Consider the following 23,312-nt stretch of genomic DNA (forward strand, 5'->3'; position numbering starts at 1 on the left):
ATTTTGACTTTAGACATACTACTTTACTCCGGTAAAACTATAAACACATACTCTCTGTTGTGAAACAAGGCACTGAAAAATATTATCTCACTGAACATTATCTATTTGAACTCAGTTCAGTTCAGCCACTCAGTCATGTCCGACTCTTTCAGCTACTTAATATAAAATTTACTTTATCTGATGTAAAAGTCTTTATAATACATACCATTCTTTGTTTTAAGCACAAAGCAGAAAAATAATTTCACATTCATAATTTTTCAATTCACAGTATATTAAAGAAAGAACTGAAACCAAAAGAAATATCATTGATTTGGCCGAAAAGTTTGTTTGGCTTTTTCCATACTATCTTAGAGAAAACCTGAACAAGCTTTTTGGCCAACCCAATATTTTTTCATGCATCCATCCTTTTTCTCAATATTTACTTTATTTTTGGATAAAAATATTTTCCTGTTCTAAAAATATTATCAGTAAAAAAGCTACTTTGTAACAGCTTAAGTGAGGACAGTAAGAAAGCTATGAAGTAATTTAAATCTGTTACCTCCCATGCAGGCACATTTTCTCTGAATTTTTCATTCACCATACAGCAGATTGACATTAAATAGGCTTTGCTGGACACTTCTGGAGAATAATTCATCCAGAGGTAATTTTCAAGATACTGGCTACGAAGAATAAAAGGCATAGAATATTTCATTAGTTACTACCATCTCATTATATCACTCCCCTTGAAAAAGTCTAATTACTTACAGCTTTTTGAAAATCTGTATTGATAGTCTGAGAGCCCTTCACAAATTAATCTATAATGTAGGTCAGTCTTACTATTGGAAACATATGTAGCAAATATGGCTCTGGAGAACGAGAGTTTTATTTCTAAAACGAGAGTTTTTCAAAGTAGGAAAACATCAAAGATTACTGACATATATAATTATCACCATTAGAGCACTGGATATTTCCTTATCTATGGTGCTTAACAGAGTAAAAAACAAAAATATCTGACAAATATCAGCTCTAAAATCATATGATGGACAGCTTCACAGACAAAAGTAACTGAGAAATTAACACAAACTCATATCAGGACCAAATGGTTTCTGAAAACTAAGAAAAAGACTTACTCAAAAAGAGGATCTGTTACTTAATTTACAAGGCATTTAACATAAGTCAGTTTTCAAGGTAACTAGCATTTTCTTTTCAAAACGCCAAAATTCTTATTTTAAGACTGGTGAAAACATTCCTAAACTAAGCAATTCTGATTTTCAAAACAAAACCATTTCTTGTTCAGAGTAGTTATAAACATCAATCACTGCTGTGGGCTATAAAATCCTCTCAAGCACTAATGCAGAACACAGAACTTTTTGTTTCTATTTTAAATCACTCCACATGTATGACTTTTCAATATAACGTTTCACTTATGTCTTCATGTCCACACGCACGCATGCACAGGTGTTCACACACAGTTGTGCATTTCAGATTGCGCTGTAACACAGAATTTTTCTACTTCCTCTTACGCTTCAAAGGTCTCCTCATGTTGATATTTCCATGGGTCTATCTTTAGGAATCATTCTTACTTAGTATGCGAGAGCCTAGGAAACTGGTAAATAGTATTTTATCCTAAATAACTGCCAAAAGGCTCCAAGTTATAGACTACTTTTCATATAGTAAATGCATGAAACTTCATACCATTCTATTTTTACAAGTTTAAATTCCTTTTCCCTAAATTATGCCCTTCAGAACTTCTGCTAGCAAGTCTGTTAGTATGAATCTGTCTGAAATCTGTTAATCTCATGCAGTTTAGCTGGTGATAGAATTCTTTCTTGGTCGATAGTTCTATTTTTCTATTGACTAGACTCATTCTACTACCTTTCTATTATTGCAATTGTGAAGTCTACAGTCAATTTGTTCTTCTTCCTCTGAGTAATTGTTTTCCTCTAGTAGATTTTAGGAGAAGGCAATGGCACCCCACTCCAGTACTCTTGCCTGGAAAATCCCATGGACGAAGGAGCCTGGCAGGCTGCAGTCCATGGGGTCGCTAAGAGTCGGGCACGACTGAGCGACTTTACTTTCACTTTTCACTTTAATGCATTGGAGAAGGAAATGGCAACCCACTCCAGTGTTCTTGCCTGGAGAATCCCAGGGATGGGGGAGCCTGGTGGGCTGCTGCCTATGGGGTCACACAGAGTCGGACACGACTGAAGCGACTTAGCAGCAGCAGCAGCAGCAGAAGCAGATTTTAAGATTTTTGTCACTGTTGCTGTGTTCACAGCTTGCTATATATACTTTCTGAATCTTACAGACTCATGTCTTAACTGTAGAAAATTCTTAACCATCACCTCTTCTAAATTGCCACTCCCTCATTTTCCCTAAATCTCTTCTGAAACTTCTAATGGACCTTCTCATTCTAGCCTCTATATCTCTTAACTGCCTTGTATGCTTCTGTTATTTGTTAATTTTCTCAGCTCTAAATCCCCATTCACTAATTCCCTCTTTAGCTGTGTCTAATCTATTCAACTTAACCACTGAGTTTTTAAATTTCAATGACTTTTATTTTCATTTTCCCCCAAACCTGCCTGGTTTTAGTGTCTTGTTTCTTATTCACATATTCTATTTCTTTTATACTCATAGTAATTTTAAACATGATTTGACAGTATGTATGTTATTTAATTACCTGTGGTTTTCTGAGGAGTATCTAATTCTGCTCTTTGTTGCTTCAACTAAATTTTGCTGTAATGTGCCCTATAATTTGAGAGTCTGGACTCACATTCATCAAGGTTTTCGCTGTAGGATTTTTTTTTTTTTTAGTCTAGATGGAATACATATCATTTCAGAGTATCTTTATGTTTGATTCTGCCAGATGTCCCACAGATATCATTGGCTTGCCACAGTTTTTAACAGTAATACCATGGGTATTATCTGATTACACAGTGAACTCCAAACCTATTCTTGACATTTTTCAGATAAGGAATCTGAGAATATGAGAGTCAATGATCTGTCCAAGATGATGGACTTATCTCTGTGATATATAGATCATACAGATCACACTCCAACTCCATCTCTTTAAACCAAATTTAAAGACTGTTCACTAATCCCCTGATTCTATTTTGGCAATTGTAGCAAATGTAATCTATATAATAACATGCCCCTCTGATGAGTTTTCTCAAGATTCAGTTCACTCTCCTATACCTAGACACCTTCTCCATGCCATCTCACTTTCCACTCTAGCAAGAGACCATCAATTATCTCTACTACAACTTCAAGAATTATTGTGTCTGGAGGCTGGCACAGAGAAAATGGCATTTTCACCCAGAAATTACATAAAAGTTCCAGGAAGGTAACAACCCACTTCATCAGTTATTAAAAGTCTTTCACTGTCATTGGTGCCTTAAATATGTTCTGCTGCTTTCTCCTTTAGTTCTTGCAATTCTCTTAGCATCTGATATTTGCCAGGGCCACAGAACTCTGGCTTTATCCTTGACTGTATATCAGCATCCACTTGATTTTTCTTGTTCTTCTTGAAAGATGACATGGTATGACGAAAAAAGTGTATTAATCTAAGAGTCATATGGATCCAATTTCTAGCCTAAGTGCTCTCTATAAAATGAGGAAGATCTTACTGGAATTATTATGAGGATTAAATGAGATCAAGTATTTAATACCAATACAGTTCTTAAGATATAGCAGGTACTTCACTTACAAGTTAATTCATAGCTACAAACTTCAATTTTTCTCTGCAAAAATAAATAAGAACACCTCAGCTCAGTTCAGACCGGTTCAGTCACTCAGTCGTGTCTGATTCTTTGTGACCCCATGGAGTGCAGCAAGCCAGACCTCCCTGTCCATCACCAACTCCCGGAGTTTACCCAAACTCATGTCCATTGAGTCAGTGATGCCATGCGACCATCTCATCCTTTGTCATTCCCTTCTCCTCCCACTCTCAATCTTTCCCAGCATCAGGGTCTTTTCAAATGAGTCAGTTCTTTGCATCAGGTGGCCAAATACTGGAGTTTTAGCTTCAGAATCAGTCCTTCCAATGAATATTCAGGACTGATCTCCTTCAGAATGGACTGGTTGGATCTCCTTGCAGTCCAAGGGATTCTCAAGAGTCTTCTCCAACACCACAGTTCAAAAGCATCAATTCTTTGGCACTCAGCTTTCTTCACAGTCCAACTCTCACATCCATACATGACTACTGGAAAAATCGTAGCCTTGACTAGACAGACATTTGTTGGCATAGTAATATCTCTGCTTTTTAATATGCGGTCTAGGCTGGTCATAACTTTTCTCCCAAGGAGTAAGTGTCTTTTAATTTCATTGCTGCAGTCACCATCTACAGTGATTTTGGAGCCCCCCCCCCCCCAAATAAAGTCTCTTACTATTTCCACTGTTTCCCCATCTATTTGCTATGAAGTGATGGAACTGGATGCTATGATCTTAGTTTTCTGAATGTTGAGCTTTAAGCCAACTTTTTCACTCTCCACTTTCACTTTCATCAAGAGGCTCCTTAGTTCTTCTTCACTTTCTGCCATAAGAGTGGTGTCATCTGCATATCTGAGGTTATTGATATTTCTCCCAGCAATCTTTTTGAGTCTAGCTTGTGCTTCATCCAGCCCAGTGTTTCTCATGATGTACTCTGCATATAAGTTAAATAAGCAGGGTGACAAAATACAGCCTTGACATACTCCTTTCCCAATCTGGAACCAGTCTGTTGTTCCATGTCCAGTTCTAACTGTTGCTTCCTGACTTGCATACAGCATTCTCAGGAGGCAGGTCAGGTGGTCTGGTATTCCTATCTCTTGAAGAATTTTCTACAGTTTGTTGTGATCCATAGAGTCAAAGGCTTTGGCATAGTCAATAAAGCAGTAGATGTTTTTCTGGAATGCTCTTGCTTTTTTGATGATCCACAGATGTTGGCAATTTGATCTCTGGTTCCTCTGCCTTTTCTAAAACCAGTTTGAACATCTGTAAGTTCACGGTTCACGTACTGTTGAAACCGAGAGAATTTTGAGCATTACTTTACTAGCTTACTTTACTCACCTTAATTTTGAGGTGAGTGCAATTGTGCGGCAGTTTGAGCATTCTTTGGCATTGCCTTTCTTTGGGATTGGAATGAAAACTGACCTTTTCCAGTCCTGTGGCCACTGCTGAGTTTGCCAAATGTGCTGGCATTTTGAGTGCAGCACTTTCACAGCATCATCTTTCAGGATTTGAAAGAGCTCTACTGGAATTCCATCACCTCCACTAGCTTTGTTTGTAGTGATGCTTCCTAAGGCCCACTTGACTTCGCATTCCAGGATGTCTGGCTCTAGATGAGTGATCACACCATCATGATTATCTGGGTCGTGAAGACCTGTTTTGTATAGTTCTTCTGTGTATTCTTGCCACCTCTTCTTAATATCTTCTGCTTCTGTTAGGCCCATACCATTTCTGTCCTTTATTGTTCCCATCTTTGCATGAAATGTTCCCTTGGTATCTCTCATTTTCTTGAAGTGATCGCTAGTCTTATGCCATTTTTGTGAGGATCAAGTCAGTTTATGAAGGGAGTTGTTGTTTTTCAGTCTCTAAGTAATGTCTGACTCTGCCACCCCTGGACTGCAGCATGTCAGGCTTCCCTGTCTTTCATTATCTCCCAGAGTTAGTCATTAAAACAGAGACTGACTTCTGATGCAGACTATACCCCAAGGGTGGAGAAGGCAATGGCACCCCACTCCAGTACTCTTGCCTGGAAAATCCCATGGATGGAGGAGCCTGGTGGGCTGCAGTCCATGGAGTCGCTGAGAGTTGGACATGACTCAGTGACTTCACTTTCACTTTTCACTTTCATGCATTGGAGAAGGAAATGGCAACCCATTCTAGTGTTCTTGCCTGGAGAATCCCAGGGACGGTGGAGCCTGGTGGGCTGCCGTCTATGGGATCGCATAGAGTCAGACACGACTGAAGCGACTTAGCAGCAGCAGCAGCATACCCCAAGGGAGGGTGCAGAAGTGGAAAAACCATGAGCTTTGGCATAAGACACTGGCATCCTAGCTCCACCAATTACTTAAATGCATTATTTTGAACAAATTACTTAACTGCTCTGATCTCAGTTTTTTTCCTTCACTACATGGAAAGTATAACATTGACTTTTTGCAGCATTGCTATGATTGCTCTATATATAAAATGTTCAACACTATGTCTAGCACAAGGTTCAATAAATGACAGATACTGTCATCAACAACAATCTTGGCTTTTACTTCCAGTCTACTGGCCATACCTAGCTGTAATATAATCTAAATTATAATCTAAAAATTGCATATCCTCTTCTGCCTGAAATATCTGTAAGTGGTTTAGGCCAGAACAAGGTTGGTTTGGTCATAATAAATAAGCTTGGAAGGAAAAAAATGGTTATAGAATGCATTCCAGTTTACTCCCATTGTAACTAGAGGAACCAAGTAAGAGTTCAGAAATTGCTCAGCACACACTATCTTAATTAGTGAGAAACAATTCAAAATACAGTTACACTAACAATGGAACAACATCCTTGAAAACAAAAGACATCATACACATATTCCAAAATAAGCCAAACACAAAAATATAAACCTTCAAAAGCCTATAGTTATTATTTTCCTACCAACTCACAGAAGTGTACAGAAAACCTAGTTAAAAGTTAAGTCACGTTGTCATCTTTAACTTCGTCAAAGTAAAGTCTTTGAACTCACCTAAATTCCAAGAGCATTATCTTTCTGATAGCAAACCTAAAAATATAAAAGTCAATAGTAAATGTATTTAAATAGAGAATATAACATTTCTGAGTTACTAATACAGATGTATTCTGGAATCTTGTTTTAATACTGACTCATATATCAGAATAATTTTATCCAATAAAACACTGAAGAAAGCAAATTTTGCTTTTATATATTTTTATTTTGTTCAGTTTATTTATTTTTAAAAACTATCTAAGAAGAATTATATCCTATTCACATAACAAACACAATTAGCACCATGACATACAAGGATATAATACACAAACTAATAAGCTGAATAGATTTAATCAAAACACAAGTGCTCATCAATATTCATAATATTGGATCACCAATATTATTGGATCACCATTGCCAAAAGCTAGTCTGCCTCAATTTCTTAAGTACAAATCTTCTTTCATTTAATAATAATCAAATGGAAACATTCTGCTGAAGTCATGCCTGCCTTCCTATACAAGGGACACAGATTTGTATTACAGACATGTCATGCAGTCTTGATATTAAGTCTAAAATATTAGAAAATTGTAGAGACAGTATCAGATATTTCTGTATATTCTTTAAGAAAAAGAACTGTTTGTTTTACATGGATAAATGATCCTGTAGTTAGGGTATCTCTGCAAAGGTAGGTTCAAATGTCCACTAATTTAGCTTTATCATTTTGTATATTAGAAATAAAGAAGCCAGACCAGAACCATGCCACTGGATATAAGCTTCCAGCTTTGCAAATTAAACTTGCTGAGACAGGTGAAGAGCTTAACTAATGCTATATATATATAAATATAAAAATGGGTCTAGAGACTAGACATGCTGGAAAATCTTTAAAGGACAAAAAGTTACAAGTAATAATGACAAATATTACTTATACAAAGTTTGTTAGAAGGCTGACAAGGACTTGACATGAACTTCTGAGCTATCTGCTCCAGACTGATTATTACACAGATTAAAAGATCAAATAATATCTGTGAACAAAGGAAGCCAGCCACAAAAGAGTACATATTATGTGGTTCCATTTTTTTTAAAGCTTAAAACCAAGTAAAATTAAACTACAGTATTCATGTTTGCATACTTACATATTTAAATGGTAAAGCAAAGGGCCATACAAGGGTTTCTAGGATGCTGACAATGTTGGTGGTGTTTTTTTTTAACCTTGGTGGTGATAAAATTCAGAAGGCTATACATTTCTGTACATTTTATGCAGTATCTGTTAATTTCATTGTAAAGAGGATTAAACATTTTTCATGAAAAGAAATCTAAACACTGGCAAAAGTAAACAGCTCTGTAAGTTATCCTTGTTTCTTCAGTATAAAAATCACTTGGATGGATTCATAATTGGATTAACAATTAAATCACAGTGTATGGGTTAAGAGAGTCCTAAAGAGCAAATGGACCCTGTCCTATTTAAGAACAGAGTATTGGATAAGAATCAGAGAAGAAAGATTTAATAACTGGAGCAGCCTCTTTATCTACCTATGGTAAAATATATTGGGGTAGTTACTTAACGTCTTTGCACCTCAGTTTTCTCATCCATAAAAGGAAGATAATACTTAACGTGTCAGCTCACATGTGATACACCTTAAGGGAGGACTGCCAGGTCATTCAATCTAACGTAGCAGTCTTTGTTGCTGTACCCTAATCCCACTTTAATTTATAGCACTCACGACCTGCTGACGCTACATCTGCATATGTTATCTGTCCAGGTAAGAATTAGAACATAAGCGCCATGAGTTAACACAAGACTTTATCTGCCGTGTTCACTGATGTACCCTTAGAACTAGAATGGTGGATGGTGCTCAAAGTAGGCTCAACCAAGTTCTCTATTCGTAACTCTACACCTAGATACCTAACTGCTTATCCTATATCTATAAGGCTCTTTAGTAGCTAGAATTCAACATTCCTATACCCAATCCCACCACCAACAGCCAAAGTCAGGAATGGCACCTATTCACCTAACTCCCTTGGCCAAAAACTTTGCGGAGTCATCCCCGATTCCTCCCTTCCCACACTCAGCACATCCAGCCACCAACCATCTCTTCATTTCCCTCTCTCTCAGACTGGTAACTCCTTTGTGTCTCAACTTCCCATGCTAACCCATGCCATTATTATCCTTAACCAGACTACAACAATATCCACCTAGCTAACTACCTGCCTCTTGCCCCCTCCAACAGGGAGCATTTTTAAAATACCACCATCAGGCTTCGCTGGTTTCCTACTGCTCTTAGAATTTAAAGCAAACAAACCATAAGATGGTCTTTGGTCCTGTTAGGACCAAAGGCTCTAGAATCAATCAGGCTCAAGAATCAATCATTAAAACAAAACAACTAACCTCTTATTTTGACACTGTGTTTATGTTTAGCAAAATTCACCTCCTCATTTCATGGAACACATGAAAAAATATAATCTGCCATTTTATAAGCTCTATGACATTCATAACATGAATGTTTCCATTTCATACTAAAACAGTTAATTACCTTTTAAAATACTGGGCATATATGTCTATAGGTGCAAATATGGAAAAAGTCCAAGACGCAGTTTTAAAAAAAAATCACAGGGGTAGGGAACTGGAAAAGATGTATATATAAATAAAGACACTGAGGGTTAAGGGTCAGGGAAGAAGATTTACTGAAACTTACCCCCTTCTGGGTATTGTTCAAAATAATTTTTTATTACATACATAGCTTATACAACATACTTATTTCATTGTTTGGTATTTAGTTATCATGCATGTTTACTTTTCCAATTTTTAAATAATCTTTTAAAAAGATTTATCAGAAAATGGTAAGAAAATTGGTATTAATTGAACTGAAATCTTAAAATCTCTACGTTTAGTCTTCCTCACATTCCTTCAAAAAGAAAATAAACCCTAAAGAACTTAATCGCTCTAATCTGAGTCAAAAATTACAAGGCAAAGAAATATCTTATGACTCTTCAGCAGCTAGATGTAATTTTTCTAGCTACCATCTCCCTGATGATCAAATCAAGAAAGAAAAGAAAGTTCCAAGTTTATAACTACATTTAGTTTAGAAGCTCAGATGAGATCTAAGTTAGAAACATCTAATCCCTATGTATAAAAATTAAACTCATTCCTACCTTGATTTGACAATTTCTTTCTCATATATATCTTCAATCACCTGTTAAAAATATAAAAATGTTTAATATCTCAAATAATTTTTTTCAGACTCAGAGTTTTCAGTTACTGAGATTACATAACACAAGTTGTTTAGGAAAGCTCTCAAATATTACTTCTAGTGAAATACTTCAGAGATATTTTTTATAATCCCATTATATTCCTCAAAATGTAAAATAGCAAGAAAGCAAAGTAGTAGAAAAAATAAATATGTCTGCATAAAAATAATTATAGAAATAATTATTAAAATGACGTATTTATTTCATTTCTAGGGAAAACAAAAATTCACAAGAGCAGGATAATTTTTAAAACATAGTTTTAACAAGGAATACTAAATGGTAGCAGGCTTCATCTAAGAGTTTTAACAATGTGTTTTCAAAAATCAGAAAGCAAACTGAAAGCACAAAGGAATAACAGAAACAAACACCATTCTGTTTTCCAAATGCATGATAAAACCTCTGATTTCTATTTACTTGGGTTGGGGGGGGGGGGGGTAAGATGGTATAATCCCTAAGAATTCAGGTTCTGGAGTTGGAAGCCTGATTCAAACCAGCCACATTCACTGCTGATGGCTACAACCTCTGCAAGTGCCTGACTGCTCTAAGGCTGTTTCCCAGTATACAAAAAGGATCTAATTATACTATTAACTACCCCATGGGTTTGCTAAAAGATAACACACATAAAGAATTCAGCCCCCCCCCCCCAAAAATAGAATTCAGCCCAGGTCCTTGCATATGGTGAGGCTTTAATAGTTAACAGTAGCTAAAGTAATAGTAGTGCTAGTGATGAGTAGGTTAAAAAAAAAGTTAAAATTATAAAATGCTTTAACATGGTATAATATAATTTTATGGTAACTATGATATCTTTTAATTGCTCAGAGTATATCTGTCAAATAAATGTTTGTGGATAGTAAAGGCAGGAAGATAATGAGGCAAGCAAATCTTGAATTTATATGAAATTTCTGTTTTTTTCTGCTTTCTATTAAAATCTAAATTATTAAAAAATAATAAAATGAAGGGTATAATCTTCTTTAAATACCAAGTTAAAATAAATTTTTTCTAAACAGGCATACACAGCTTCATCTAGAATTATCTCTAGTATTAACTAAAATGATCTGAATATAAATTTAACCTCTAAAAATCTTGATCTAATTAGGTTCAACTCAATCTAGTAATGTCATCAAGATAATTTTGTTATCAATGAAAAATGACTCTAGGAACCCCCAGACCCAACATATACAAATAACATAAAGTAAGATAAAGCAACCTGGCCAATAATTAAGAGTAACTAATGTATGTCAAGTTTAATATCTTCCTAATGAACAAAATGGGATTGCTGGCAAAACAAATATATTTATAGATAAAACATTTAAGCTCAAATAATAAGAAATTTGGGGTTCAGTTTTACTAAGAGTGCCTAAAGTATCACAATTCAATTTATAATGGCAAAGCTTTATATCAGTCTTTACTACACATTAAGTGGCATGCAATATGTCAGCTCTATTTCATGTAAGGACCTCTTTTTAAGAACCTATTTCAGTAAGAATTAATCCTACATTTAGGCTTTTTTTCTTTTCAATTATTCTAAACTGTGTGACATGAATCCTAAGACCATTCTCTAACTGGATATGACTGGCCCCACGCCTCTGATCCTCTACACTAAACAAGTCACCCCTCTTCTACCATTATTACAGATCTTTATTGAAGCTCATCAACCAGAAAACAATAGATTCTATCCTAGGTGAACTGTCAAAAAACCTGTAGGAAAACTGCTGTATATTTACAAAGATATTCATTACATGGTCATCTAATAATGATAAATCAAAAGCAATCTAAGAATCTATGAACAGGAAAATCCACACACACTTTTTAAAAGCTTAAAGGAAACAGAACAAATGATAGAGGTTATCACTGAGAAATGATCGTTTATTCTCATATGTATAGCCTCTGTATTTTTCAAATTTTCTCTTATGAGTAATCACTAGTTTGGAAAACCATTCATTTTAACTTTAAAAAAGGTGAAAAGCTTTTGGTGAGTCAGCTCTTGAAAAAGAGATACAAAGAGCATACGTATTCAAAAAGGATGCTGCAAATCAAAAATACTTACCTTTATATCAAAGGGCGACTTTTTCTTGATATGGGGTGCCCAATATTTACATGCTAACTGCAAAAGCAAACAGTATAAATAGTAAGTCATATATTCATATGGCTGTAGAGCTAAAAGACCAAGATCAGTCAGTAACAAGCACTTCTGGCACAGGGCCACGTTAGATAAGAGTCATTTACCTACTAAGGGGACTACATGGGCTTGTAGACCAGTTAGCATCTTTGGCCACAATCCAATGAATGTCAGTAATGCCCTGCATGGCAACCTGCTACTGCGATTTTAAAAACAAAACAAGACATACTTTCCTAGTTACCCCTAGAGGAAAGTTAATAACCACAGTCAAACATCTTCAGCATAGAGCTAAGGAAACACAGGTTTAGAAAAACTAAATGAGCTGCCCACGATAAAATGTTCACAAGTGAGCCAGTACTAAACACCAGATTCAAAGTCCTCAGGAATGTTGATCTGCAAAACAATAAATCGTTACGTGATTAGCACACACTCAGGAGGACTTCTTTGGTGGCACAATGGTAAAGAATCCGCCTGCCAATGCAGAAGTCAGTCAGTTTAGTGGTTCAGTCATGTCTAATTCTTTGGGAACCCATGGAATGCAGCACACCAGGCCTCCCTGTCCATCACCAACTCCCGGAGCTTGCTCAAACCCATGTCCATCAAGTCAGTGATGCCATCCAACCATCTCATCCTCTGTCGTCCTTTCTCCTCCTGCCTTCAATCTTTCCCAGCATCAGGGTCTTTTCTAATAAGTCAGTTCTTGAATCAGGTGGCCAAAGGCTCCAATGCAGGAGACTAGGTTTCAATTCTTTCATCAGAAAAATCCCCTGGAGAAGGAAATGGCAACCCACTCCAGTATTCTTGCCTGGGAAATCCCATGGGTAGAGAGCCTGGCGGGCTCAGTCTATAGGGTCACAAAAGAGTCAGACATGACTTAAGAGACTAAACAACAATAACAGTAGTCTATTAAGTGGATAGCATTATGTCTCAAAAGAAACAATGTACATACTTTAAGAAAACTTTATTGCTAAAAAATGCTTATCATTAAAGAAGTGAGATCACAGAATTCAGATATCTGGTCTTCTTTATAATTAAATTCCAACCTCGACACATCATTCACTCAATAATCATTAGAAAGCACCTTCTCTGGTCAGGTGCACCAGGTGCTCAGAAATAATAGAGGAGGAAGGGCAGGGAAATGGTACTGTCCCTACATACTCTCTGTCCCCACCTCTGCCATCCTTCCTTCCACGAGTTCACGCTCCTGGCTCCTTTACATACACATCATAAGGCATCTGCACTTGCGTCTCCCCATACTGTTTGCCTGCTCTTCCCCAACTGGCTCCTTTTCTGGCATTCAGGTCTTAGGTCAAAGTCACCTCAGAGAGGATTTTCCTGACTGCTTTTATACACTCCGCCTGCTCTGTCACAGTGCCGTTTCATTTTCCCGATAGCAGTGATCACTGTCTGAAACTACGCTGTTCATTTACTGACTCATCTCTAAACTGTAAGCTCCCTGAGGGGAGGAAACTGATACTTTCTCCCAAAAATTCCAAGTATATGTGAAAAGAGGGTTCTAATCTAGTCTGGAGCTATGACAAACCTAAAGGGAAGTCGCTCGGTCGAGTCTGACTCTTTGCGACCTCATGGACTGTAGCCCACCAGGCTCCTCCATCCATGGGATTATCCAGGCAAGAATACTGGAGTGGGTTGCCATTTCCTTCTCCAGGGGATCTTCCTGACCCCAGGATTGAACCCAGGTCTCCCACATTGCAGGCAGACACTTTAACCTCTGAGCCACCAGGGAACCCCATGACAAACCTAAACAGCATTTTAAAAAGCAGAGACATCACTTGGCTGACAAAAGTCTGTATAGTCAAAGCTATGGATTTTCCAGCAGTCATGTATAGAAGTGAGAGTTGGACCATAAAGGCTGAAAGCCCAAGAACTGTTGCTTTTGAATTGTGGTCCTGGAGAAGACTCTTGAGATCCCTTGGACAGCAAGGAGATCCAACTAGTCAATCCTAAAGGAAATCAATCTTGAATATTCAGTGGAAGGACTGATGCTAAAGCTGAAGCTCCAATACTTTGGCCACCTGATGCAAACAGCTGACTCACTGGAAGACTCTAATGCTGGCAAAGACTGAAGGCAGGGGGAGAAGGGGTGACAAGAAGATGAGATGGTTGGATGGCATCAGCAACTCACAAGGGAGACAGGGAAGCCTGGAGTGCTGCAGTTCATGGGGTTGCAAAGAGTTGGACAGAACTTAGCGACTGAACAACCATAACAATCTAGTCTAAGTTATCCACAAAAACCTCTCCAAATTGATGTAGATTGATGACAATGAATTAACCATACAAGAAAAGGGTGGGAGGAGCAGAAAGGATTAGGATTCTAAGTAGAGGGAACAATGTTGAAAAGCCAGGAGGTGAAAGATAACACAGCACAATTAAGTGCAGTTGAGTATGGCTAAAACACAATTAGAAAAGGGGAAATAACAGACAAAACTGGATATAAGCACAGGCTAGAATATAAAACACTTTGGATGATTCCAGTCATTATCCTAAGGGCAATTAGAACTCATTAGAAATTGTAAGAAGATAAGTGAGGTGATCAGATTTGTACTTGGGTAAAATCACTCTGACAACAATGTGAAAAATGAGCTCGAGGAGAGCAAGTGGAAAGACAGGAACACAGGTTAGTATACCTAGGTTCAGGAAGAAAACCATGGAAACCTGGCTTAAGGCACAGAAAGCAGATAGATTTAAGAGACATTTAGAATGTAGCAAAGTGCAGGCTAGGAAAAGAAGGACGCAAAGTGACTCCTATGCTTCTGCCTTGGCAAATCTGCTGAGCCAGGGCACAGGGAAGAAAGAAGTTGGTGAGTAGTAAGTTCTACCTTGAGCTACTTGCACTGTTAGTCAATATCCCAAACAACAAATAAGGATTAGGAATGTTGCTATGAGCTACCAGGCTTCTATTTCCCTGTTCAAAGCCAACCGCGGTTCACAATAAAACACAGTAACGGGTTCTAGAGGAACATTCACGCATTAGCGTCGGAGACTGCTCTTCCTAGACGCATTTATTTGAAGCAAGTCTCTTGTCTGATTCTCATCGCTCCGCTCAAAGATCGAGGTTACTTTAAGGATAAGAATAAACCTATCCCTCCTTCAACACTCAGTTCAGCATCACCTCTGCTACGGAATCTTGCCAGTCTCAGGTAGACTGGGCTGTTCCTTCTGCGACTTCATCGCTCCAGCGACAAACTCTAGCATAAAAGCTTTCTTTTCATGTTTCTGTATCCCCAGGAATGTGAACTCCTCAGGGCAGAGCCTCTTTAACCATGGTTTCCCCAAGAGCTAGTACGGTGGCTGGCACACAGCACATACACTTTAGTAAAAAGATTTGAGCCTCCTGGATGCTCCCTTCCCGAGGAAAATTCCACCCCCTGGCCTCAGAGTCCTCATCCCTTCACACACACCAGACTCGCCCTAGCCCACCTGGGTCACGAACTCTGCGTTGATCTGGGACACCGTAGGGGCCACGATTTTCTTGGGCTGAGCAGGGGCCGTCATGGCAGCACTCTCTCCGCTCCAATGGAAAAGAAAGGACCGCTCCGAGCAGCGGTGAATCTGATGAACTTCCCCGAAGAGGAGATTGCAGCTGCCTAATTCCAAGATGCAAAAATTCTGCGGGGCAGAATATCCTCAAGGTTTACAGTCTCACTGGGAACGAGTACCGCAGCTTGTACATTCTTCGGGAAGCGGAACAGAACAAGGCCGGAAGTGCATGCAAGGTGTCGGCTCTGAGCTAGAGAAGCAAGAGCTTCGCTCTCTTCCGCTTCTGCCCCCTAGTGGGAAACCGACAGAAAAACTCCAGCGAGACTGGATTGATGTCTCAGTGGCCTGATAGACGGTGTTGGTGGAGGTTTTCTTGTTAGCGTTGGGGAGGAAGAGGGAGACTTGGGATTCTTTCAACCCTAAAAAAAAAAAAAAAAAAAAAAAAGTAGTAGTGAAAAAAAAAAATTAGACGGGGAGGCAAGGCTTGATTTTAACTTTTTAAACAGATTCATGGAAATATAAATTAGTCTATAATGAACTGCACATATTTTGTGTGAAATTTGATCTTTTTTTCATAGGCACACATCTGTGAAGCCATTACCGAAGTCATAATAATAAGTATATCCAGTGTCTCTAAAAGTTTCCTACTACTCCTGTGCGATCCATTCTTATCTCTCTTCTACCCATCCACTGGGTAGAAGTGTTCTTTTTGTCACTATGCGTGCTAAGCCGCTTCAGTCATGTCCGACTCTTTGCGACCTCATGGACTGCAGCCCACCAGGCTCCTCTGTCCATGGGATTTCCCAGGCAAGAATACTGGAGCGGGTTGCCATTTCCTTCTCCAGGGGATCTTCCTGACCCAGAGATCAAACGTGTGTCTCAGCATCTCCTGCACTGGCAGGTAGATTCTTTACCACTGAGCAACCCGGAAAACCCCTCTGTCACTATAGAAAAAGATAGTGAAGTGAAGTCGCTCAGTCGTGTCCGACTCTTTGCGACTCCATGGCCTGTAGCCTACCAGGCTCCTCTCTCCATGGGATTCTCCAGGCAAGAGTACTGGAGTGGGTTGCCATTTCCTTCTCCAGGGGATCTTCCTGACTCAGGGATTGAATCTGGGTCTCCTGCATTCCAGGCAGACGCTTTAACCTCTGAGCCACCAGGGAAGCCCTAGAAAAAGATATGTACTATATTATTTCATTTTTGTAAAATCCTATTGAAAGTATATTAACCTACAGATTAATATATAATGTATATGAATCTATAATCTATTAATCTTAAGTATATTCATCTGTAGGTTAATATACTTTTAATATAATTTTACAAATATGAAATAATATAGTATGTACATCTTTCTTTCTTTTTTTCACTCAACATAATGATTTTTATTATTTATCTATCTTATTGGCTGAGCTGGGTCTTTGTTGCTGTGTTTGGGCTTTTCCTAGTTGTGATAAGCAGAGGCTATTCTTTTTTGCAGTGCACAGGCTTCTCTTTGTAGAGGCTTCTCTTGTTCCAGAGCACAGACTCCAGGCACACGAGCTTCAGTAGTTGCAGCATCTGGGCTCAGTAGCTGTGACTGGAAAGCCCTAGAGCATAGGATCAGTAGTTGTGGTGCATAGGCTTAGCTGCTCCAGAGCACGTGGAATCTCCCTGGACCAGGAATTGAACCAGTGGCCCCTGAATTGGCAGGTGGATTCTCATCCACTGTACCACCAGGGAAGTCCACCATAATTATTTTGAGGTTCATCCATGTTGATGCATGTATTAATAGTTCATTCCTTTTTATGGCTGCTGCTGCTGCTGCTAAGTGGCTTCAGTCGTGTCCGATTCTGTGCGACCTCATAGACGGCAGCCCATCAGGCTCCACCGTCCCTGGGATTCTCCAGGCAAGAACACTGGAGTGGGTTGCCATTTACTTCTCCAATGCATGAAAGTGAAGAGTGAAAGTGAAGTCACTGAGTCGTGTACAACTCTCAGCGACCCCATGGATTGCAGCCTACCAGGCTCCTCCATCTTATGGACATACCACTATTTGTTAACCTACACATCTATGGATGAGCATTTGAATTGTTTCCAGTTCTTGACTATTCCAAATAATGCACTAAGAGCATTCTTAATGTAGACATGTGTTTCCCTTTCTCAAGTAAATACATCGGAGTGGAATAGTTGGGTCATATGGGAGGTGTATGCTTAAATTTTAAGAAACTATTTTCCAAAGTAGTTGTACTCTTTATATTCACAACAGCAGTGTATGAGAGTTCCAATTCCACTTCTTTCTCATCCACACTTGGTATAGTCTTTTTAATTTTTGCCACTTTAATAGTTATGTGGCATATCTCATTGTAACTTTAATTTCTATTACCCTAATGACTAATGATGTTGAGTGTCCCTGTGCTTCTTTGCCATTCATGATTGTGGAATCCTCTATACAAATCATTTGCCCAATTTTTAAATTGAATTGCTAGTTTTATCATTGAGTTTGAACGCATACTTCTACCACTCCCAAATCCATTCAAAAATTAAACATGTGTCTCTAGTAAACCTTGCCTGGATTATCATAGGCAAGAAACTGGTAATGCAGTTGCCTCTAGGGACAAAGTACTGGGAGAGGGAAGAACAGGAGCACGGGAAGTCTTATTTTACATTTTATACCCTTTTGAAACATTTGAATTTGGTAATATCTATAGCCTGTTTGAGAATAAACAGTTGAGAAAGATAACAAAAGTGTCTGTAAATATGAAAATTAAATATGGAGTGCTTTTCTTTTCCTAATTTCTATGGTATAAAATTTGTTTTTAGAACTAAAGATGATTTGCATGATCATAATTTTAAATGCAACAGATTTTGAATACATAAAGTATCTAATTACACTTTAATCACAAATAAAGTCTATAAAACAAAAGGTAAAATAAGATTTTCTGAATAGCTTTTATGATGAGTGTTTAAAGGTAGATACGATTTTGACAAACATCAGGGAGTGACCTCAACACATTAGAAAGCAAACTCATTCCAAGAGTGAATGAAAGGCTTTAAATGAAAATAGAGATTTACAGATAATATAAGAGCTTGTAATGATGACTCCATTCATTTCCTTCTTTATATATTCAGTATACATCTGAGAATGCAACAACATCAGATACTGTTTTATACTATATTTTTAAAACACAAAATCATGCCTTCTCTTGCTTTCCAGAAACATGTATTGCTAACAATAGTTTAACTCAATGGTTCTCAAAGTGTAGTTTCAATACAGCAATAACATAACTTGTGTAAGTGTAAATTTTCAGGCCCAGGCCCAAATACTAAATCAGAAACTCTGAGGGTGCAGCTCATCAATCTCTGTTTTTAACAAGCCCTCTAGAAGATTCCAGTGCACACTAAAGTTTGAAAACCACTAATCAACAGGGACAATTAACATAGTTAAGAAGAAAAAGCAGTGGGAGCACTGAAAATGCAGTGTTAGGGTAAATCAAAAAGCCTTCCAGAGGAAGCAGTGTTTAGGTTCAAACATCGAAGAATGAATAGAAACTAGTCAATACAGATGTAAAATATTACATGTCCCATGTTGTTTAATAACACCACTGAACCACTTTTCTTTTTCAGTTTAGTTCTTTTTTTCCTCCAATAGAATTCTGTTTCTCTAATGGAATAGTACTAATAGAATTCCAGCAGTTAGCCCTGAAATTCTAACCCCTCCTAACTGACAATAAGAGAAACCTCAACAAGAAAGGAATTAAGCATATTCTTTCACTGCTTCTGAAGAGCAGATACTCTGCATGAAACAGTCCTAGCCAACATCAGTTCTAATAAAGGATTCCTGAAAGACATGCAGACGTCAAACATGGTTACTGTTAAGTCACTGCAGTCATGTCCGACTCTGTGCGACCCCATAGTCGGTAGCCCACCAGGCTCCCCGTCCCTGGGATTCTCCAGGCAAGAACATTGGAATGGGTTGCCATTTCCTTCTCCAGTGCATGAAAGTGAAAAGTGAAAGGGAAGTCGCTCAGTTGTGTCTGACTCTTAGCGTTCCCATGGACTGCAGCCCACCAGGCTCCTCCATCCATGGGATTCTCCAGGCAAGAGTACTGGAGTGGGGTGCCATTGCCATGGTGCTATCCCCTAAAAACTGTGTGCAATTACCATTGGTTATCTTACATAATATAAATTGAAATCTGATTTCTGCATATTAAACTTTAGTTTCCTTCCATAATGATGGACTTCCCTGGTGGCTCAGATGGTAAAGCGTCTGTCTACAATGTGGGAGACCTGGGTTCGATCCCTGCATCAGGAAGATCCCCTGGAGAAAGAAATGGCAATCCACTCCAGTACTATTGCCTGGAAAATCCCATGGACAGAGGAGTCTGGTAGGCTACAGTCCATGGGGTTGCAAAGAGTTGGACATGACTGAGAGACTTCATTTAATTTTAATTTAATGATGGAATAAAAACAAATTAAACCTGGCTCAACTAAATCTCTTCTTTGAATAAAGTATGAAAGTTTATATCTAATTTAAATTCATACTATGTAGGAAAGATCAGTTCAGTCAGTTCAGTCACTCAGTCATGTCCGACTCTTTGTGATCCCATGGACTGCAGCACGCCAGGCCTCCCTGTCCATCACCAATTCCTGGAGTTTACCCAAACTCATGTCCATTGAGTTGGTGATGCCATCCAACCATCTCATGCTCTGTCGTCCCCTTCTCCTCCTGCCTTCAATCTTTCCCAGCATCAGGGTCTTTGAGGTCAGATCAAATGAGTTGGCACTTTGCATCAGGTGGCCAAAGCATTGGAGTTTAGGCTTCAGCATCAGTCCTTGCAATGAATACTCAGGACTGATCTCCTTTAGAATGGACTGGTTGGATCTCCCTGTAGTCCAAAGGACTCTCAAGAGTCTTCTCCAACACCACAGTTCAAAACCATCAATTCTTCAGCACTCAGCTTTCTTTATAGTCCCAACTCTCACATCCATACATGACTACTGGAAAAACAATAGCTCTGACTAGATGGACTTTTGTTGGCAAAGTAATTTCTCTGCATTTTAATATGCTGTCTAGGTTGGTCATAGTTTTTCATCCAAGGAGTAAGCGTCTTTTAATTTCATGGCTGCAGTCACCATCTGCAGTGATTTTGGAGCCCAAAAAAATAAAGTCTGACACTGTTTCCCCATCTATTTCCCATGAAGTGATGGGACCAGATGCCATGATCTTTGTTTTCTGAACGTTGAGCTTTAAGCCAACTTTTTCACTCTCCACTTTCACTTTCATCAAGAGGCTCTTCAGTTCTTCTTGACTTTCTGCCATAAGGGTGGTGTCATCTGCATATCTGAGGTAATTGATATTTCTTCCAGCAATCTTGATTACAGCTTGTGCTTCTTCCAGCCCAGCATTTCTCATGATGTACTCTGCATATAAGTTAAATAAGCAGGGTGACAATATACAGCCTTACGTACTCCTTTTCCTATTTGGAACCAGTCTGTTGTTCTAGTCCAGTTCTAACTGTTGCTTCCTGACCTGCATACAGATTTCTCAAGAGGCAGGTCAGGTTGTCTGGTATTCCCATCTCTTTCAGAATTTTCCACAGTTTGTTGAGATCCACGCAGTCAAATGCTTTGGCATAGCAATAAAGCTGAAGTAGATGTTTTTCTGGAATTCTCTTGCTGTTTCAATGTTGGCAATTTGATCTCTGGTTGCTCTGCCTTTTCTAAAACCAACTTGAACATCTGGAAGCTCATGGTTCAGGTATTGTTGAAGCCTGGCTTGGAGAATTTTAAGCATTACTTTACTAGCATGTGAGATGAGTGCAACTGTGTGGTAGTTTGAGCATTCTTTGGCATTGCCTTTCTTTGGGATTGGAATGAAAACTGACCTTTTCCAGTCCTGTGGCCACTGCTGAGTTTTCCAAATTTGCTGGCATTTTGAGTGCAGCACTTTCACAGCATCATCTTTCAGGATTTGAAATAGCTCAACTGGAATTCCATCACCTTCACTAGCTTTGTTTGTAGTGATACTTCCTAAGGCCCACTTGACTTCACATTCCAGGATGTCTGACTCTAGGTGAGTGATCACACCATCATGATTATCTGGGTCGTGAAGCTCTTTTTTGTACAGTTCTTCTGTGTATTCTTGCCACCTCTTCTTAATATCTTCTGCTTCTGTTAGGTCCATACCATTTCTGTCCTTTATCGAGCCCATCTTTGCATGAAATGTTCCCTTAGTATCTCTCATTTTCTTGAAGAGATCTCTAGTCTTTCCCATTCTATTGTTTTCCTCTATTTCATTGCATTGATCACTGAAGGAGGCTTTCTTATCTCTCCTTGCTATCCCTTGGAACTCTGCATTCAAATGGGTGTATCTTTCCTTTCTCCTTTGCTTTTCGCTTCTCTTCTTTCCACAGACATTTTGCTCTTTTGCATTTCTTTTTCTTGGGGATGGTCTTGATCCCTATTTCTTGTACAATGTTATGAACTTCTGTCCAGTTCATCAGGCACTCTGTAGCAGATCTAGTACCTTAAATCTATTTCTCGCTTCCACTGTATAATCGTAAAGGATTGGATTTAGGTCATAACTGAATGCTCTAGTAGTTTTCCCTACTTTCTTCAATTCAAGTCTGAATTTGGCAATATGGAGTTCATGATCTGAGTCACAGTCAGCTCCCAATCTTGTTTTTGCTGATTGTATAGAGCTTCTCCATCTTTGGCTGCAAAGAATATAATCAGTCTGATTTTGGTATTGCCCATCTGGTGATGTCCATGTGTAGAGTCTTCTCTTGAGTTGTTGGAAGAGGGTGTTTGCTATGACCAGTGCATTCTCTTGGCAAAACTCTATTAGCCTTTGCCCTGCTGTACTCATTCTGTAGTCCAAGGCCAAATTTGCCTGTTACTCTGGGTGTTTCTTGACTTCCTACTTTGGCATTCCAGTCCCCTATAATGAAAAGGACATCTTTTTTGGGTGCTCGTTCTAAAAGGTCTTGTAGGTCTTCATACAACCATTCAACTTCAGCTTCTTCAGCACTACTGATGGGGGCATAGACTTGAATTACGTGATATTGAATGGCTTGCCTTGGAAACGAACAGAGATCATTCTGTCATTTTTGAGATTGAATCCAAGTACTGCATTTCGGACTCTTGTTGACTATGATGGCTACTCCATTTCTTCTAAGGGATTCTTGCCCACAGTAGTAAATATAATGGTCATCTGAGTCAAATTCACTGATTCCAGTCCATTTTAGTTAGCTGATTCCTAAAATGTAGACGTTCACACTTGCCATCTCCTGTTTGACCACTTCCAATTTGCCTTGATTCATGGACATAACATTCCAGGTTCCTATGCAATATTGGTGTTTACAGCATTGGACCTTGCTTCCATCACCAGTCACATCCACTACTGGGTGTTGTTTTTGCTTTGGCTCCATCTCTTCACTCTTCCTGGAGTCATTTCTTCACTGATCTCCAGTAGCATATTGGGCACCTACCAACCTGGGGAGTTCATCTTTCAGTGTCCTATCTTTTTGCCTTTTCATATTGTCCATGGGGTTTTCAAGGCAAGAATACGGAGGTGGTTTGCCATTCCCTTCTCCAGCAGACCACATCCTGTCAGAAGTCTCCACCATGACCGGTCTGTCCTGGGTGGCTCTACACAGCATGGCTCATAGTTTCACTGAGCTAGACAAGGCTGTGGTCCATGTGATAAGATTGGCTAGTTTTCTGTGATTGTGGTTTCAGTTTGCTTGCCCTCTGAGGCCTTCCTCAGTGCCTACCGTCTTACTGGGGTTTCTCTGATCTTG

At 38.8% G+C, this 23,312-nt stretch overlaps 1 protein-coding gene across 1 annotated transcript in view; it reads right to left on the reverse strand.

Annotated features, from left to right (window-relative positions):
* Positions 1-23,312, reverse strand: part of AQR (aquarius intron-binding spliceosomal factor) — a 98,983-nt gene that overhangs the window by 65,713 nt on the left and 9,958 nt on the right. The window contains exons 2-6 of the mRNA XM_069595983.1: positions 15,472-15,950; positions 11,959-12,015; positions 9,816-9,856; positions 6,687-6,722; positions 539-659 (exon numbers count right to left, since the gene is read on the reverse strand). Of these exons, the coding sequence (XP_069452084.1) occupies positions 539-659; positions 6,687-6,722; positions 9,816-9,856; positions 11,959-12,015; positions 15,472-15,546 (330 nt within the window). The 5' untranslated portion in view covers positions 15,547-15,950. The remainder of the gene's footprint in view (positions 1-538; positions 660-6,686; positions 6,723-9,815; positions 9,857-11,958; positions 12,016-15,471; positions 15,951-23,312) is intronic.

Source organism: Ovis canadensis, chromosome 7, assembly GCF_042477335.2.
Source record: "Ovis canadensis isolate MfBH-ARS-UI-01 breed Bighorn chromosome 7, ARS-UI_OviCan_v2, whole genome shotgun sequence".
In the NCBI taxonomy this organism is placed as follows: domain Eukaryota; kingdom Metazoa; phylum Chordata; class Mammalia; order Artiodactyla; family Bovidae; genus Ovis; species Ovis canadensis.